This window comes from Microcaecilia unicolor, chromosome 9 (genome assembly GCF_901765095.1).
Source record: "Microcaecilia unicolor chromosome 9, aMicUni1.1, whole genome shotgun sequence".
In the NCBI taxonomy this organism is placed as follows: domain Eukaryota; kingdom Metazoa; phylum Chordata; class Amphibia; order Gymnophiona; family Siphonopidae; genus Microcaecilia; species Microcaecilia unicolor.
In genome coordinates, this window is record NC_044039.1 from 137,820,187 (window position 1) to 137,839,299 (window position 19,113).

The following is a 19,113-nucleotide window of genomic DNA, read 5'->3' on the forward strand; positions in this document are numbered from 1 at the left end:
TAATAAGAAATTGCTATTCATACAAGTGTAGATATTTGAAAAAACAGTCCCAAAGGAGACATGAGAAAATTATTTATTCACTGAGAGAGTGGTTAATATGCTTGTTGGAGACTTGGAGTAAGTAACCAACTCATGTTTTTGTCTTTTATTAATCTTATTTCTATTGTCTAATGTTAAACTTGTTTTTATGAAAACCTTTTACATGTATGCTTCTAAAAGCACAGTATGTAAAAAAGCAATCAAAAAAACAAGTACTTGGCTTTTAAATCATGCAGATGCTGCCAAATTCATGGCTGGCACACATATAGGTCACTTAAGGCACAACAGCTTTTATGGCGTTTCGGCACACCTTTATGCCTGCTTCTGGAAACTTCCTGCCATTTGTTTAAGTTCGCCAAAATCTAAAAATACCAAGAAATAGGCTGGCCTTGATGGGCAGACTGGATGGACCATGCAGGTCTTTATCTGCCGACATTTACTATGTTTCTATGAATATTTACCATACCACAGAGATTTTAGAGAAATATTAGTTTTGTCATTGGCCTTTGCATCAAAGCTTACATTATGTTGGTGAAATAGGTCTCCAAGTAGCCAAACATAGGTTACATCTTTTTTAGCTACTTGCCTCTCTGGTTTGATGGGTTACAGAGTAATAGGGGAATTTAAAAGTACTGGATCTTTTCTTAATTAATATTTTTCTTTTATTCTCCTTTGTTATGAGAATTGGAACTACTAATTGTAGTGGACTTGAGCGGAATAATTTCTGGGGAGGGGGGGTTTCATGATAGCATTGTGCTTATTGTTTCAATCAGTTGTTTTGTACAAGTTTAACTTCATTTGTCTTTATTTGAAATTTCATAAATAAAAAAATTTTCTTAAAATGGAATAATCTTATCAATGGGGCGGAGCTAGGGTGGGGCTGGGCTACGGTAGGGCGGGGCTAGGATGGGGCCCAACCAAATTGATCTGCATAGGGCCCCGCACTTGCTAAGACCGGCCCTGCCCCTGAGGGTCGCTTTTGATATCTAGTAGGTAAACAAACCCATTTTTTTCATTATGTACATGATTTTATATTACAGAGATATGGTACCACCTGCAGACAAGCAGCAGATCTTTTGCAGAATTTTAAATATGGTTGCAGAATTCTGCAGACACAAATTTATAACGGGCTGTGTACGTTTAAATTGCTTGGCAATGTCCGTACATATATTGTACATAAAGTAATGCCACACTGGGAAAAGACCAAGGGTCCATCGAGCCCAGCATCCTGTCCACGACAGCGGCCAATCCATGCCAAGGGCACCTGGCAAGCTTCCCAAACGTACAAATATTCTATACATGTTATTCCCGGAATTGTGAATTTTTCCCAAGTCCATTTAGTAGCGGTTTATGGACTTGTCCTTTATAAAGGAGTTAGACGGTTTCCTAAACTCTGCCAAGCTAACTGCTTTCACCATGTTCTCTGGCAACAAATTCCAGAGTTTAATTACGCGTTGGGTGAAGAAAGATTTTCTCTGTTTTGTTTTAAATTTACTACACTGTAGTTTCATCGCATGCCCCTTAGTCCTAGTATTTGTGGAAAGCGTGAACAGACGCTTCACATCCACCTGTTCCACTCCACTCATTATTTTATATACCTCTATCATGTCTCCCCTCAGCCGTCTCTTCTCCAAGTTGAAAAGCCCTAGCCTCCTTAGTCTTTCTTCATAGGGAAGTCGTCCCATCCCCGCTATCATTTTAGTCGCCCTTCGCTGCACCTTTTCCAATTCCACTATATCTTTCTTGAGATGCGGCGACCAGAATTGAACACAATACTCAAGGTGTGGTCACACCATGGAGCGATATAATGGCATTATAACATCCTCACACCTGTTTTCCATTCCTTTCCTAATAATACCCAACATTCTATTCGCTTTCCGAGCCGCAGCAGCACACTGAGCAGAAGGTTTCAGTGTATTATCGACGACGACACCCAGATCCCTTTCTTGGTCCGTAACTCCTAACGTGGAACCTCGCATGACATAGCTATAATTCGGGTTCTTTTTTCCCACATGCATCACCTTGCACTTGCTCACATTAAACGTCATCTGCCATTTAGCCGCCCAGTCTCCCAGTCTCGTAAGGTCCTTCTGTAATTTTTCACAATCCTGTCGCGAGTTAACGACTTTGAATAACTTTGTGTCATCAGCAAATTTAATGACCTCGCTAGTTACTCCCATCTCTAAATCATTTATAAGTATATTAAAAAGCAGCGGTCCTAGCACAGACCCCTGAGGGTTTGAGAGAGTTGGTGGTGCCATAATGAGGAATGTTACAGTGGTGGAAATAAGTATTTGATCCCTTGCTGATTTTGTAAGTTTGCCCACTGACAAAGACATGAGCAGCCCATAATTGAAGGGTAGGTTATTGGTAACAGTGAGAGATAGCACATCACAAATTAAATCCGGAAAATCACATTGTGGAAAGTATATGAATTTATTTGCATTCTGCAGAGGGAAATAAGTATTTAATCCCTCTGGCAAACAAGACCTAATACTTGGTGGCAAAACCCTTGTTGGCAAGCACAGCGGTCAGACGTCTTCTGTAGTTGATGATGGGGTTTGCACACATGTCAGGAGGAATTTTGGTCCACTCCTCTTTGCAGATCATCTCTAAATCATTAAGAGTTCTGGGCTGTCGCTTGGCAACTCGCAGCTTCAGCTCCCTCCATAAGTTTTCAATGGGATTAAGGTCTGGTGACTGGCTAGGCCACTCCATGACCCTAATGTGCTTCTTCCTGAGCCACTCCTTTGTTGCCTTGGCTGTATGTTTTGGGTCATTGTCGTGCTGGAAGACCCAGCCACGACCCATTTTTAAGGCCCTGGCGGAGGGAAGGAGGTTGTCACTCAGAATTGTACGGTACATGGCCCCATCCATTCTCCCATTGATGCGGTGAAGTAGTCCTGTGCCCTTAGCAGAGAAACACCCCCAAAACATAACATTTCCACCTCCATGCTTGACAGTGGGGACGGTGTTCTTTGGGTCATAGGCAGCATTTCTCTTCCTCCAAACACGGCGAGTTGAGTTCATGCCAAAGAGCTCAATTTTTGTCTCATCTGACCACAGCACCTTCTCCCAATCACTCTCGGCATCATCCAGGTGTTCACTGGCAAACTTCAGACGGGCCGTCACATGTGCCTTCCGGAGCAGGGGGACCTTGCGGGCACTGCAGGATTGCAATCCGTTATGTCGTAATGTGTTACCAATGGTTTTCGTGGTGACAGTGGTCCCAGCTGCCTTGAGATCATTGACAAGTTCCCCCCTTGTAGTTGTAGGCTGATTTCTAACCTTCCTCATGATCAAGGATACCCCACGAGGTGAGATTTTGCGTGGAGCCCCAGATCTTTGTCGATTGACAGTCATTTTGTACTTCTTCCATTTTCTTACTATGGCACCAACAGTTGTCTCCTTCTCGCCCAGCGTCTTACTGATGGTTTTGTAGCCCATTCCAGCCTTGTGCAGGTGTATGATCTTGTCCCTGACATCCTTAGACAGCTCCTTGCTCTTGGCCATTTTGTAGAGGTTAGAGTCTGACTGATTCACTGAGTCTGTGGACAGGTGTCTTTCATACAGGTGACCATTGCCGACAGCTGTCTGTCATGCAGGTAACGAGTTGATTTGGAGCATCTACCTGGTCTGTAGGGGCCAGATCTCTTACTGGTTGGTGGGGGATCAAATACTTATTTCCCTCTGCAGAATGCAAATAAATTCATATACTTTCCACAATGTGATTTTCCGGATTTAATTTGTGATGTGCTATCTCTCACTGTTACCAATAACCTACCCTTCAATTATGGGCTGCTCATGTCTTTGTCAGTGGGCAAACTTACAAAATCAGCAAGGGATCAAATACTTATTTCCATCACTGTACTTTATGAAGAGAACAACTAGTATTGTTTGTTACTCCCTGAGGAAGCTGAGTAATGGCGAAACACATCGCTGTGTTGGAGAAAGAAGAACATTTTGTGTTTTTGTTGCTTTATTCATTGAATTGTTGAGAAAATTGGAGAAATTATAGAAATTGTAATAAATGATGTAGAATACAGCATACTGTCATAAAGGAGGTTTTTCTGTTTACAATGATGAATATAGTGGCCATTAGATTATCAGTGACTTAGGCTTGCACTCAAATCTCAGTCCTCCTGGACTGTGCACAGTTCTGTCTTCTAGCATAGCAAAATTATACAGTGGGGGAAATAAGTATTTGATCCCTTGCTGATTTTGTAAGTTTGCCCACTGACAAAGACATGAGCAGCCCATAATTGAAGGGTAGGTTATTGGTAACAGTGAGAGATAGCACATCACAAATTAAATCCGGAAAATCACATTGTGGAAAGTATATGAATTTATTTACATTCTGCAGAGGGAAATAAGTATTTAATCCCTCTGGCAAACAAGACCTAATACTTGGTGGCAAAACCCTTGTTGGCAAGCACAGCAGTCAGACATCTTCTGTAGTTGATGATGAGGTTTGCACACATGTCAGGAGGAATTTTGGTCCACTCCTCTTTGCAGATCATCTCTAAATCATTAAGAGTTCTGGGCTGTCGCTTGGCAACTCGCAGCTTCAGCTCCCTCCATAAGTTTTCAATGGGATTAAGGTCTGGTGACTGGCTAGGCCACTCCATGACCCTAATGTGCTTCTTCCTGAGCCACTCCTTTGTTGCCTTGGCTGTATGTTTTGGGTCATTGTCGTGCTGGAAGACCCAGCCACGACCCATTTTTAAGGCCCTGGCGGAGGGAAGGAGGTTGTCACTCAGAATTGTACGGTACATGGCCCCATCCATTCTCCCATTGATGCGGTGAAGTAGTCCTGTGCCCTTAGCAGAGAAACACCCCCAAAACATAACATTTCCACCTCCATGCTTGACAGTGGGGACGGTGTTCTTTGGGTCATAGGCAGCATTTCTCTTCCTCCAAACACGGCGAGTTGAGTTCATGCCAAAGAGCTCAATTTTTGTCTCATCTGACCACAGCACCTTCTCCCAATCACTCTCGGCATCATCCAGGTGTTCACTGGCAAACTTCAGACGGGCCGTCACATGTGCCTTCCAGAGCAGGGGGACCTTGCGGGCACTGCAGGATTGCAATCCGTTATGTCGTAATGTGTTACCAATGGTTTTCGTGGTGACAGTGGTCCCAGCTGCCTTGAGATCATTGACAAGTTCCCCCCTTGTAGTTGTAGGCTGATTTCTAACCTTCCTCATGATCAAGGATACCCCACGAGGTGAGATTTTGCGTGGAGCCCCAGATCTTTGTCGATTGACAGTCATTTTGTACTTCTTCCATTTTCTTACTATGGCACCAACAGTTGTCTCCTTCTCGCCCAGCGTCTTACTGATGGTTTTGTAGCCCATTCCAGCCTTGTGCAGGTGTATGATCTTGTCCCTGACATCCTTAGACAGCTCCTTGCTCTTGGCCATTTTGTAGAGGTTAGAGTCTGACTGATTCACTGAGTCTGTGGACAGGTGTCTTTCATACAGGTGACCATTGCCGACAGCTGTCTGTCATGCAGGTAACGAGTTGATTTGGAGCATCTACATGGTCTGTAGGGGCCAGATCTCTTACTGGTTGGTGGGGGATCAAATACTTATTTCCCTCTGCAGAATGCAAATAAATTCATATACTTTCCACAATGTGATTTTCCGGATTTAATTTGTGATGTGCTATCTCTCACTGTTACCAATAACCTACCCTTCAATTATGGGCTGCTCATGTCTTTGTCAGTGGGCAAACTTACAAAATCAGCAAGGGATCAAATACTTATTTCCCCCACTGTATATGGCCTCCAGGTGGAGGTGGTGGAGACAAGGAGTGTATCTGAATTCAACAAATCGTGGGGACAAGCATGTGGGATCTCTTAAAGGGAGGAAGAGATAGTGGATGGATGATGTGGGTGGGCAGACTGGATGGTTATTCTGCCATCATTTTCTCTTGTTTCTTTATGAACTAGTAAAAAAGGCCCGTTTCTGACACAAATGAAACGGGCGCTAGCAAGATTTTCCTTGGAGTATGTATGTTTGAGAGAGTGACTGTGAGAGAGAGAGTGAATGTGTGTGTGAGAGAGAGAGTGAGTCTGGGTGCGAGTGTGTGTGTGAGAATGAGTGTGTGTGCAAGTGCGTATGTGAGACACAGTGTGAGAGAGAGAGAGAGTGTGCTTCAGACAGATACAGTGTGTGCAAGAGAGAGAGAGTGTGTGTGAGACACAGACTCTCTGTGAGACTGAGTGTATGAGACCAAGAGAGTGTGTGAGTGACTGTGTGACACATAGAGAGTGAATGTGATACAGTGTGTGAGAGACAGCATGTGAGAGAGAGAGAGAGTATGTGTGTGTGACAGAGATACCTCCCCTCCCCCTCTGGTGTCAGGCCCCCCCTCTCTCTCTCTGGTGTCTGAGCTCTGCCTGTGCTTCAAGGAACTGACCAATCCTATTTAATAGAATGCACCTCCAACATTCTGAAGCCGAGAAACCTCTTGTGGTTGGTCACTTCTGCTTGTGACGAATCCGGAAGTACGTGATGTCAATTCAGGAGATGGATACAGAGAGCAGGAATGCCTCAGCCATGCAGTCAGCTTCAGAATGTTGGAGGTGCGTTTTATTATATAGGATGTGGCAGACTCCTAATTCAAATGTGTGCAAATACTTTGTGACTCTTCATTATGGGGAGCCTTGGAGGTCCAGGGTTGCCCACCACAGTAGTTTAACTTGATGTCAAATCTCCTGGCTGTCACAGACAAGTAGGGGCCATGAGGGGAGGCTGCTGATTGGGGGTATTCGCAAAGTTGTTATATGCCAAGCAGGAAGAAACCTGTTAAAATAGCAAGGCAGAGATGATTACAAAGCAGCAGAAAGGGAAAATCATTATACTTTGCTGCATAATAGTTTACCCGAACTCATGCATCTACTATAATGTGCATCAAACCCACGTTGGTGGTTTGTTCCTATATAACTAACTTGTCAGAAAGGTATCATTTGCTTTAATTATGTGATATATTGATAAATCACTGCATCCAAGGCAAAGTAGTGAGTAGAAATGCACAAAAGGTCTACATGAAAATCCAGCATCTGAGGAACTAGTAGCTTTGTGAAGCGCTTCTCCATTTCTTGGTTCGTCTGCACATTAAAAGTGAGCCCCCCACTTACATTTTTCTGTAGTTTAAGTCCTGGGAATTTCTGTTATAGGTTATAAGTAAATACAACAAAATAGTGGGGTCGATATTCTAAGCGATTTAATTGGCCCCTGGCCAGTTAAATCGCTTCTTCAGGGCTAACTGCTCATATTTAGCAGCACTTAAATGTCCAAGGGGAAGGAAATGACATATGACCAAAGGAAATAAGGAAAGGTAGTAGATTGACATGTTAATTAGAATGGTAGATGACGGTTAAATAAAATTGTGGAAAAAAAAGTGTTGCCTATAGTTTCTGTGAGACGTTGGTTAATTATTTAATTGATTAAAAAAAAAAACTATTTGAAGAAAAATTATTATTTTTTTTTTTAAAGGAAAAGGGGACATACAGATATTTTGTTGTCATGGGCATATCATAGTTATAAATGAATACTGTAGCTTAAAACATCTAATGTAAAAATGTATCATGCAGCCGTAATTTAAAAGAAAATATTATAGAACTAAAAACATGACTGTGCAAAATCCCTGATAAATCACTATGAAAAATAAAAAACTAAGTGCTTGAAAAATTGAGACTTTACCTCTACTCCGTGAAAAATGAAGTATTGTCCGTTAAAAAACTATATTAAAATGGAGATGCCAAAAAAAACCAGCCGTTTAAATATCCAAGGGAAAGGAAATGACATATAACCAAAGGAAATGAGGAAAAGTGAAATTGACACGTTAATTAGAATGGTAGATGAAATTGTACCAAAAAAAGATATCACTCAGTTTCTTAACTGGCTCCTTCTGGATGTCCAGTTTTGTAAAATCCACACTTCTGCATTTAGCTGCTGACATTTGCACATTTAAGTTACAAAATCAACACTTGTATGGGCAAAAGCTCACATGACACTACTTTTATTGGATTTCTCTCATAATAAAATGATTGTTGCCATTGGACATGCTGACACTTAGCTTAGAAATATTTCACAAAAGGCTTTGTGTTTAGTATAGCCTTTTGTAAAATACATGGGAAAGTGTGAATGTTGTGACCTGGACATCCTGTTTTCCATCTAGATGCCATCTCTTTCTGTGAGGGCATTTCTGCTACCTAGGCATTTTGATCTGATTGTACCTAGTTCGTTTAAAACAGAGGCTCTCAACCCGGTTCTCAGGACACTCCCAGCCAGTCTGGTTTTCAGGATAGTCAATGAACATGCATGAGATAAATTTGCAAAAAATCCACTGGGCCAGGCGTTCATAAATTTGGTACCGGATCACATACAATGCAAACCAGAGGTAACTACTATACTTCATAGGCCTCCCAATGCTCCTGTAAAGCTGAACAGTGTTATGGTGTGGGCAGTATGGTTTCCTGTCACTAGAGGCAAGTTAATGATAAGACTAGTCTGAAGATTGTTGACTGAGTTATTCTCATATTTCCATTCAAGCAGTTAGAATGGTATTGTAGTTTGAAATTGGCACTCACCAGTGGAGGTTTTGTAACTGATCACAAGAAATTATTGGACCGTGGAGTTAGACTCCATTTACTGCACTGTAAGCCAGGCTCCTTCTGTGCAGTCTCTCATAAAAATAAAGAGTTGTTCAAAGGTTCTTTTCTACAAAACTGATGCTTTAATAGGTGCAATAAAGCCACCTATAAAGTCTGTGATAAAACAAATTTGACCACGCTTAGTAGATGAGTGTAGGCTCATCGATTCTCCTGATGCTATAGAATAAAATCTCTCATATCTTGATCTACATCATATAATACTAGGTTGAAATTAAAAATGAGCTATTTCAACCTAAGTAATAATAATCCTGAAATACACAATTCTATATTGAGAACTGATAGAATAATAAAAGCAGCTAAGTTGACAATTTCACTATAGAATTGGCCAATGAGGAGACTCAACTAGAAAGGTCCCCTACGTGGGAAAAACAGCTTGCAAAATGGAAATTGCATGGGGACTTCTGAGTGAGTCAATGCATAAAATGAAGAGGAATGTTAGGAGAATGGGTGACTCAGTCGCAAAACATGTCTGAGGATGCACAGAGGATAATCTTCTGTGCCACAGATTTTGCTGGTGAAAGAATAGAAACAATCCGCCTGTTCTGTACAAGCAAACAAACAGGAGGAACCTCTACGTAGAAATACAAGGATAAAGGAGTAGAGGCTGGCCGAAGGACAATCCAACACAGAAGATGGTGCTTTAAAAAGTACTTTATTGGCTGCTTGGACACAAAGGACCTGACATGGTCCATGTTTCGGCATAGAGCAACGCGTTCCTCAGGAGGTCACAATATGATTCAAAAACAGGAGAAATAAAAAAGAAACACAAAGAAATCAGCTCTGATTGTCGTGGTCGCAGTTCATATGTAGGTCCAAGCAGCAAATTAAGGGCCCCTTTTACTAAGCCACGGTAGGCTTTACGCACATCCAACTTGCGCCAAAATGAACTTACCGCCTGGGCCTTTTGCGGTAATTTCATTTTTGGCGCGTCTGAAAAATATTTTACTTTTGGATGCATGTAGCGGGTGCACGCCAAGTGGCATCTGATGTGCGTAGGTCGTTACCATGCAGATTCTTTACCACTAGGTCTATGGCTGGCGGTAAGGTCAGGCACCCAAAATGGACGTGCGGCAATTTTGATTTTGCTGCACGTCAATTTTCGGCAAAATTTTTAAAAAGGCATTTTTGGTACGTGCACTGAAAAATATTTCTGTGCATGCCCAAAACCTACGCCTGCACTACCGCAAGCCACTTTTTACCACGGCTTAGTAAAAGGACCCCAAAGTACTTTTTAAAGCACCGTCTTCGGCTAGCCTGTACTCCTTTATCCAAGTCAGGATGACAACAGAACATGTTTCAGTAGGGAAAAGATCTAAGTGGCTTTTCTGCAGGGTTGACTCAGAAATTGGCTAAATTAAAACACTTCTCCATGGACGCATACCACTGTTTTTCTCATTGTGGCTCTATTAGGATTCCAAGGAAAAATGAAAGATATGACTGTCGGTCAAAAATAAATGAGGGGTGCGCTGAAAAAAAAAGGCTTTTTAAAATTTCTGCCAAAAATGGACGTGTGGCAAAATAAAAATTGCTGTGCATCCATTTTGGGTCTGAGACCTTACCGCCAGCCATTGACCTAGCGGTAAAGTCTCATGCTGTAACTGGGTGGTAATGACCTTTGCGCACCAAATGCCACTTGGTGCGTGTCCAAAAATAATTTTTTGGACATATGCCAAAAATGAAATTACAGCAACAACCACATCATAGCTGAGCAGTAACTCCATTTTGGCATGTGTTGGGCACGCGTAGACGCTTACATAGCTTAGTAAAAGGGCCCCTATATGTCCCAATCCTGACTTGGACTTGTTTTTTTTTTTAAATGTGTACTTATGCTACATTGCACGTTGCTAAGAGCATTTTTGGATGTAGCAACTTATAGGATCAAATAATAAATACAGGTTCTGCGATTCTGTGAGGAAAAACCATGTAGGACTGAACAGCTTCCGAAAGCGAAAGTTAACAGAGGAGTTAGGCTGAATCCCAACATTTACTAGCAGCAAGTTTGAGGAAGTAGCTTAGTGGTTAGTGCAGTGGCCTGAGAACTGGGGAAGTGGGTTCAAGTCCCACTCAGTGGCGTTCCTAGGGGGGACGATGGGTGCGGTCCGCCCCGGGTGCACGCCGCTGGGGGGGTGCCATGCGCCTGTTGGCGCCACTCGTTCCGTGCTCCCTCTGCCCCGGAACAGGTTACTTCCGGTTCTGGGGCAGAGGGAGCATGGAACGAGCGAAGCCGACAGGCGCGCGGCACCCCCCCCCAGCAGGTAAAAATGCACTCGGGGGGGGAGCCATTTCGCCGGGGGGGCGCATGGGCGATCCGCCCCGGGTGTCAGCCGCCCTAGGAACGCCACTGGTCCCACTGCAGCTCCTTATGACTCTGGGCAAGTCACTTAACCCTCCATTGCCCAAGGTACAAAATAGGTACCTGTATATAATATGTAAACAGCTTTGATTGTAACCACAGAATGGCAGTATATCAAGACCCAGGCCCTTTCCTTTTCAATTGACAAAAATGTTGTTGTAGAAAAATAGGTATATTTTAAATCTGAATAAAATGGGTTCCTTTTACTAAGGTGTGCTAACAGATTTAGAGCCTCTTTTATCAGGCCATGCTAGTGCCTCCCAGTGTGGTAATGCCGATAAAGCCCATTCACTTTCATTGTTCTCCATCGGCATTGTCGCGTGGCCTCATAAAAGAGGCCCTTAGCATGTGTTAATGCCATGCAGCCCATTATATTCCTATGGGCTTCATAGTATTCAGCGCTCACTAATGATTCATATGCTCTAAATCTATTAGCGCACCCTAAGGAGCCCTATGTGCGAAGCAGGCCATTTAAAAAATATTTTGTGTACATTTTCTGGCAATTGCGTATAAAAATATCAACGTGTCATGTCAGTGCCTGTTTTTGGCTGCAGAAAAAACTGTAAGCAACTGTATTGTCATGAAGATAATAAAATGCTGGATCCCAGTGAGGAGAGCAGATCAACATAAATGCGCTTGCCTTATTACACTGGATAGTCAGACTTGGTATAAAAAATGGCTGGAATGCAGCTTAGAACATAAGCAAGTATATGGATCATTCTTTTGGTAGCTGTTTGTACTAAAAATGAGGAATTGTTCTCCTCGTCCTGCTCTTCAGACCTAAAACGTATTTGATGGATGAAAACAACTGCGCTTTTATTCTGAGACTGGTTTTACAATTTCCTCTAAGAAACTATGAAGTGCTTTAGCCATCGCACTGTAGAGCGACTGGCAGATCAGAAATGCTTTAGCTGTTGCAGTGCTGGATATATTTGGCAAGTTATTTCACCATGGTGAGTCATATCATGAGCAGTTAAGGGAAAAAAAAAAGAATTGTTTTTGATGTTATATCAGTCCGTTGGCCACCTGGAATGGGAAACTGAAGAATGAGTCCATGAAGAGGTTGAAATATTGCCAGGTTTCTTACCATGAAGCATTCCAGACAGTTTCATTAGATTGTGACACCTCCCAGTTCTTGAGAAAGTCTATGTGTTGCAGTGCTTTCCAAAAGCTTTCACCGCTGGAGTCATGAGTCTGCATCTGAGAGGGGAGGGCAAGTGCCAGCCTGCCAGTCTGTCTGATGGCATTCACACTGAGCCAAAGCAAGCGTTAGGATTGTTTAAGGGACCCGTACATACACGTTGACTTTTTTCCTAGGGTTAGTGTCAGCCTCAGGAGCTACTTTGATTTGTCTCTTGAAAATTTAGACCTTGATGAATGGGGTTTCCCTCCCTTGTTTTGGTGCTGGAAGTGCAGTTGCCTTCTAATTTATTGTATGTTTTATGAATATATAGCACAGCCACATGAGTGCTGCTCCCAGTTGATTGGCTCAGTTTGTGACTAGTTTTAGAAGAACCGGGTCCAGTGTGGTAAATGATTCCTTAGTTGCTTTTCCTGAAGTTTCATTGGACCATGTAGAAGCAACTTACACTATATAGATACATACAGAGGCCATATGATCAGGCCTATACAGTGGCGTAGCCAAGGGTGGGCCCAGGTCCACCCACTTTGGGCTCAGGCCTACCCAGTAGCAGCTCATCAATGATGTGGCTGGCATGGATCCTCAAGCCCCACCAACCGAAAACTCCCAACAACTGTCCCTCCTGCATACCTTGTAAACAACAGATCTTCGCCTGCAGTGACTGATACATACTGTTCGCAGCAACACCACAGCCTTCCCTCTGATGTATTCCCACCTATGCAGAAACAGGAAGTTGAATCAGAGGGAAGGCTGTGGAGCCAACATGAGCAGTGTGTATTAGTTGCTGCTGAAAATCTGCTATTTAAAAGGTATGCAAGGGAGGGTGGATGTTTGAGAGACCATATGGCATGCAGGTGAGAGAGGAAGAGACCAAATCACTTGTGGGACAGGGCAGAGTTCTGCCCACCCATCTTGGGCCCAGGCCTACCCAAAATTGGGTGTCTGGCTACGCCCCTGGACCTATACCACTCAACTCGTCCTTACTACAAGGAAGACAGTGGCCTTCCTAGACTACAACTCCTTGTTGTCCCTGTGCCTCCTTTATCAAAAATCTCTCTCAAGACTCAACTTTCTAAAATACTCTTGTGGCATAATCCATAGGGGGAATGGTTTACAAATTATACATCCCGTTTCCACACTTTGAAGCTCTCCATATTTATTTATTTAATACATTTATACCCCGCATTTTCCCACTACTTGTAAGCTCAATGTGGCTTACATAGAACCATAGGGAAGACTACAGTACAGAAAAGTGCAATTATGCAATGTAAGAAAGAGTAAGGTAATAGACAAATAGGTATCATTTAAACAAGTAAGGTAGCAAAAGATAATACAAAGTTACATGTTAATAAGGTCGATGGATCTTGCAGAAAACCAGGAATGGGTGGGTTAGGTTGAGTCAGGAAAGTAAGCCTTTTTGAACAGGATGATCTTTAATAATTTTCTAAAATTTAGATAGTTTGGGTTGATTTTACGGATTTGGGTAAAGCATTTCAGATGCTTTGTGAACCAGAGCCACAACCCCCTGGAAGGGATCCAGTGACTACTTACATGTCATTCAGTCTCACTATTTAGCCTATGTGCCATATGCCAATCTGAAGCTACAGCCGGCACAATGCGGGCGCCGGCGGTAGTTTCACCTCCGGTGCACAGCATTTCTGGCGCTAATGGAAATATTCAAAAAATATTTCCACAGAGGGTTACCAGGAGGTAATTGGGCAGCATTGTGCGCTACTTGGTTCTGCTGGGTTAGTGCGGGAGCCCTAACTGCCACCTCGATGGATGACCGCAAGTGCTCTCCCCCCCCCCCCCCCCGCAAGGCCATGTGGTAAGAGCAATCTTACCGCATGGCCATGTCTTTTTTTCAGCCTTTTTACCTGATGTGGTAAAAGGGGCCTCAGCACACAGCAAAAATGGCCGCTGCCACTAGTGCAGGGCCCTTTTTACTGCAGCTTAGTAAAAGGGCCTTCTAGCAATCTGTCAATGATGCCTTCACTTAAATCCCTCCTCTCCCCATGCCCACTTAACAACTGCACAATATTCTATAAGTTTAGTTCTTGATGTGAGCCTGCTGGATATGACATTTTCAACTTCTCCCTTCCCTTGGTTTACCTTTCATAAGAGTGGAGGAGTGGCCTAGGGGTTAGGGTGGTGGACTTTGGTCCTGAGGACCTGAGTTCGATTCCCACTTCAGGCACAGGTAGCTCCTTGTGACTCTGGGCAAGTCACTTAACCCTCCATTGCCCCATGTAAGCCACATTGAGCCTGCCATGAGTGGGAAAGCACGGGGTACAAACGTAACAAAAAAAACAAACATAAGAGTAGCCATACTGGGTCAGACCAATGGTCCATCTAGCCCAGTATCCTGTTTCCAAACAGTGGCCAATCCAGGTCACAAGTACCTGGCAGAAACCCAATTATTAGCAACATTTCATACTACCAATCCAGGCCATAAAGTGGATACAAGAGAGCTCTGGGGAGGGGGGCACAAAAGATTTTAGGCTTACACATGTAATTTTAAATACTAATTTTGATTCTACAAGGATAATTTTTTTAATTATTAGCTTTATTTTGGCTTATTAACAGTTCCAAAACTCATAAATGTGACTCCTGTGTAACACACTTAAGAGAGATCTTGTTCACAAGTTTAGAGCAGGCTGATTTTAAACAGTACTGTATCCCTTATTTGTCCTGTCTGTCTGTCCTGATTTAGATTGTAAGCTCTTTTGAACAGGGACTGTCTTTTCTTCATGTTGAACTGTGAAGCGCTGCGTATGACTGGTAGCGCTATAGAAATGATTTGTAGTAGTAGTACTGAAATATCATTCAATCCAATTAAATATTAACCACAATCAGATGGATAGTAGAAAAATACTTTAGCTGTACTACGTATTTTTTTCAGTCCAGATCTCAGTCACTAAAAAAAGGATAGCACACAACAGTAAAGCATCCTTAAATCACTGCAGCCCTCAAAGCATATGTGCAGCAGGACCCCACAGTGTGCCTTCTGTGACATGCCTGTTACAGTTTTGCGACCCCATAATAGATAGTTTAAAGATATTTTTTGGGAGGGGCCCCATCCTGGGTGGAGAGTACAGAGCTAGCACGCTATAATTCATTTCTGTTTCTCATGTTAGTATTTCGTGCAGCCAAGGGGACAAAGCGACCACATACTGTATCCTACTATTAACAGGGCACATCCCAGCATAGTGACACCTATTAAAATAGATAGTTGAAAAATTAAAATTGCTCACTAGAAGGATGCAGAACCGTCTAGAGGCGGATAAAGAGAGAAATTCCGCTGGGTAGCAAACATGATACTTGGGACCCAGTGGAGCATCATGGGACCTTCTCTCTATCCACCTCTAGACGGTGCTGTATCCTTCTGGTGAGCAATTTTAATTTTTCAACTATCTGTTATGGGGCCGCAAAACTGTACTACTGGGGCTGAGTGTTGGAGACCACTGCCTTACACCCTACTTTTCCTGTCATCAATAGTGGAAACTATTATAAAGAATAAAATTATAGAACACGTAGACAAACATGGTTTAATGGGACGGTCAGAATGAGTTCAGCTGAGGGAAGTCTTGCCTCACCAACTTGCTTCATTTCTTTAAAGGTGTGAATAAACATGTGGGTAAAGGTGAGCTGGTTGATGTAGTGTATCTAGATTTTCAGAAAGCTTTTGGGCCCACTTTTACTAAGGCACGCTCACGTTTTAGCATGCACTAAAATTGTGGGCACGATAAATGCTAGAGATGCCCATAGGAAGCATTGGCGTCTCTAACGTTTAGCATGCTCAGAATTTAGCGCGCTGTTAAAAATGTGAGCGTGCCTTAGTAAAAGGGAGCCTTGATAAAGTTCCTCATGAGAGACTCCTGAGAGAATTAAAGAGTCATGGGATAGGAGGCAAGGTTCTGGTGTGGATTAGGAATTGGTTATTGGACAGAAAACAGAGGGTAGGTTTAAATGGTTCATTTTTCTCAATGGAAGAGAGTGAGCAGTGGAGTGCCGCAGGGATCTGTACTGGGACCGGTACTATTTAACATATTTATAAATGATATGGAAATTGGACGATGAGTGAGGTGATCAGATTTGCAAATGATACAAAACTATTCAAGGTTGTTAAAACATGTGCGGACCTATGAAATATTGCAGGAAGACCGTAGGAAATTGGAAGGCTGGGCATTCAAGTGGCAGATGAAATTTAATGTGGACAAGTGCAATATGATGTACGTTGGAAAGAATAATCTGAATCATAGTTACCTGATGCTAGGGTCCACCTAGATGGACCATTGATCTGACACAAGTATGGCTACTCTTATGTTATGTTCTAATTGTAGTCCCCCCACTGTATTCCCCTATCATCTCTTTGACTTTCATCTTTCTATTTCTCCCTCTCTTATATCCCTATTTAAAAAATGTGAACTGCTCAGGAATTTTATGATTGCTGGGATAACAAGCACTTAATAAACTTGGAACAAGAAACCTGGGATGAATTTTACAATTTGGTCACCCATAGGCCCTAGGATGGGAATGATAATGAGCACTAAGGGTTTTGCAGGGATGGAGTCCAGCTTGAAATTGTTTAGGGTCCCTACACCCTGAAACAGCTTATTGAGAAACTGCTGGCTGCTCAAAAGATACATTTCCTTTGCATTATTGTAGTCTTTTTGAACGTTATCTTGTCAGTGTGGAGGTTTTTTGCTGATGAAGTAAGCACACAAGTTTAAACAGTGAGCTCGATGAGCACCTGAAAAGATTTTCAGTTCAATTCTGAGGCTTTTTCCTCTACTGAATGCTTAGTATTTATGACATTACATAAATAGATTTACAATATGGTAGTTTAAACGTATATATCAATACAGTAACATATACTATGTGCATTTTTGGTGGAGAATTTGACAATTAAATAATTATAATGGTTTTCCCTACTACAGCTGCAGGAGCAGTAACCTATGCGTTGGTATTTTTAGCATGCACTAACACTAGAGACACCTATAGGTACATATGGGTGTCTCTAGCATTAGAGCGAGCTAAAAATGTTAGTGCACCTACTGTGCAGCATAGTAAAACAGGGCCCTTAGTGAAAGGCCTTGGAACCAGTGTATAGTTCCCCGCTCTGCAGAAACCTCATTCGGAATGGGACATTATCAGGCTTATTTTCGAAAGAGGACGCCCATCTTTTAACACAAATTGCAAGATGGGCATCCTTCTCACAGAGTTGCCCAAATTGGCATAATCGAAAGCCGATTTTTGGGTGTCCTCAACTGGCTTTCCGTTGCGGGGACGACCAAAGTTCATGGGGGCGTGTCAGAAGCATAGTGAAGGCGGGACTGGGGTGTGCTTAACACATGGGCATCCTCGGCCAATAATGGAAAAAAGTAGAGCGTCCCTGACGAACACTTGGACGACTTTACTTGGTCCTTTTTTTTTTTTAACGACCAAGCCACAAAAATGTGCCCTAAATGACCAGATGACCACTGGAGAGAATTGGGGACGACTTCCCCTTACTCCCCCAGTGGTCACTAACCCCCTCCCACCCTAAAAAAAAATAATATTTTTTCCAGCTTCTATGCCAGCCTCAAATATCATACCCAGCTCCATGACAGCAGTATGCAGGTCCCTGGAGCAGTTTTAGTGGCGGATCCAGGCCTATCCCCCCCACCACCTGTTACATTGTGGTGGTAAATGTGAGCCCTCCAAAACCCACTGTACCCAGTACAGTTGTGGGGAGTGGGTTGGGGGGGGGTTGGGGGCTCAGCACACAAGGTAAGGGAGCTATGTACCTGGGAGCTTTTTCTGAAGTCCACTACAGTGCCCCTAGGGTGCCCGGTTGGCGGTCCTGGCATGTCAGGGGGACCAGTGCACTACAAATGCTGGCTCCTTCCATGACCAATGGCTTGGATTTGGTTGTTTCTGAGATGGGTGTTCTCGGTTTCCATTACCACCGAAAATCGGGGTCGACCATCTCTAAGGACAGGCCCATCTCTAAAGTTGACCTAAATGTTGAGATTTGGGCGTCCCTGACCGTATTATTGAAACGAAAGATGGACGCCCATCTTGTTTCGATAATACGGTTTCCCCGCCTCTTCGTGGGGACATCCTGTGAGGAAGTCCTCAGGAATCTTGGGAGCCCCGTTCGATTATGCCCCTCTATGCCAACTCCAAGGCCCTGCGCTGAGCCTCCTGCAGCTGGAATCAGTGTGGCAGCAGGCCCAAATTGTGGAGCAGCAACAGTAGCAGCAATCTAATGCCTATCAAAAGAAGTTGCTTACATTCTCCTCGCTGAAATACAGTTGAGTGAAAAGGGCGAATTCCTTAATGGTTTTTGGGCACTGCACTGTAACAGAGAAGACAAAAATAAAGAGTATCTAGGAAACTAGTAGCCCAAGTGAAGCTTAATTTACTGTCTAGAAGAGCAAATACATGTACTGAGCATTTCCCCCATTGATAAAGAATAGGAAAAAAAAATCAGTCTTTGGGTTCTTTCATTTTGTATTTTCTGGGGGAATGTCTAGAACATGTGGCACTGATGTTTAAACATTGTGGTACCAAGTTTTCTAAAGAGCCTGTGATGGACCAGAATTTTTTCTACCTTCCTCTCACTATGACAATGATGATAACTGCCAATTTCTTTTTTTCTATAGGGGAAAATGAAGGTTCTGTTCCTGTTGGTCACCTTAACACTGGTTCCAGCTCCCTCTTCCTCCGTAAGTAACAACATCTTTATAAACTGAATGTAGTAAATCTTGAGAATGGGTTTGATTTTTCCAGTTTACTAAGAGTCTATGAATGGACATCAAGCTCTACTTTAAATAGAGCAAGCAAGATTTTAAAAGATATAAGTACATAAGTACATAAGCACTGCCACGCTGGGAAAAGACCAAAGGTCCA

At 42.9% G+C, this 19,113-nt stretch overlaps 1 protein-coding gene across 2 annotated transcripts in view; it reads left to right on the forward strand.

Annotated features, from left to right (window-relative positions):
* Window positions 1-19,113, forward strand: part of PAPLN (papilin, proteoglycan like sulfated glycoprotein) — a 164,988-nt gene that overhangs the window by 14,612 nt on the left and 131,263 nt on the right. For both annotated transcript variants that reach the window (XM_030214012.1, XM_030214013.1), the window contains exon 2: window positions 18,867-18,929. In XM_030214012.1, coding sequence (XP_030069872.1) covers window positions 18,873-18,929 — 57 coding nt within the window. In that variant the 5' untranslated portion in view covers window positions 18,867-18,872. The remainder of the gene's footprint in view (window positions 1-18,866; window positions 18,930-19,113) is intronic.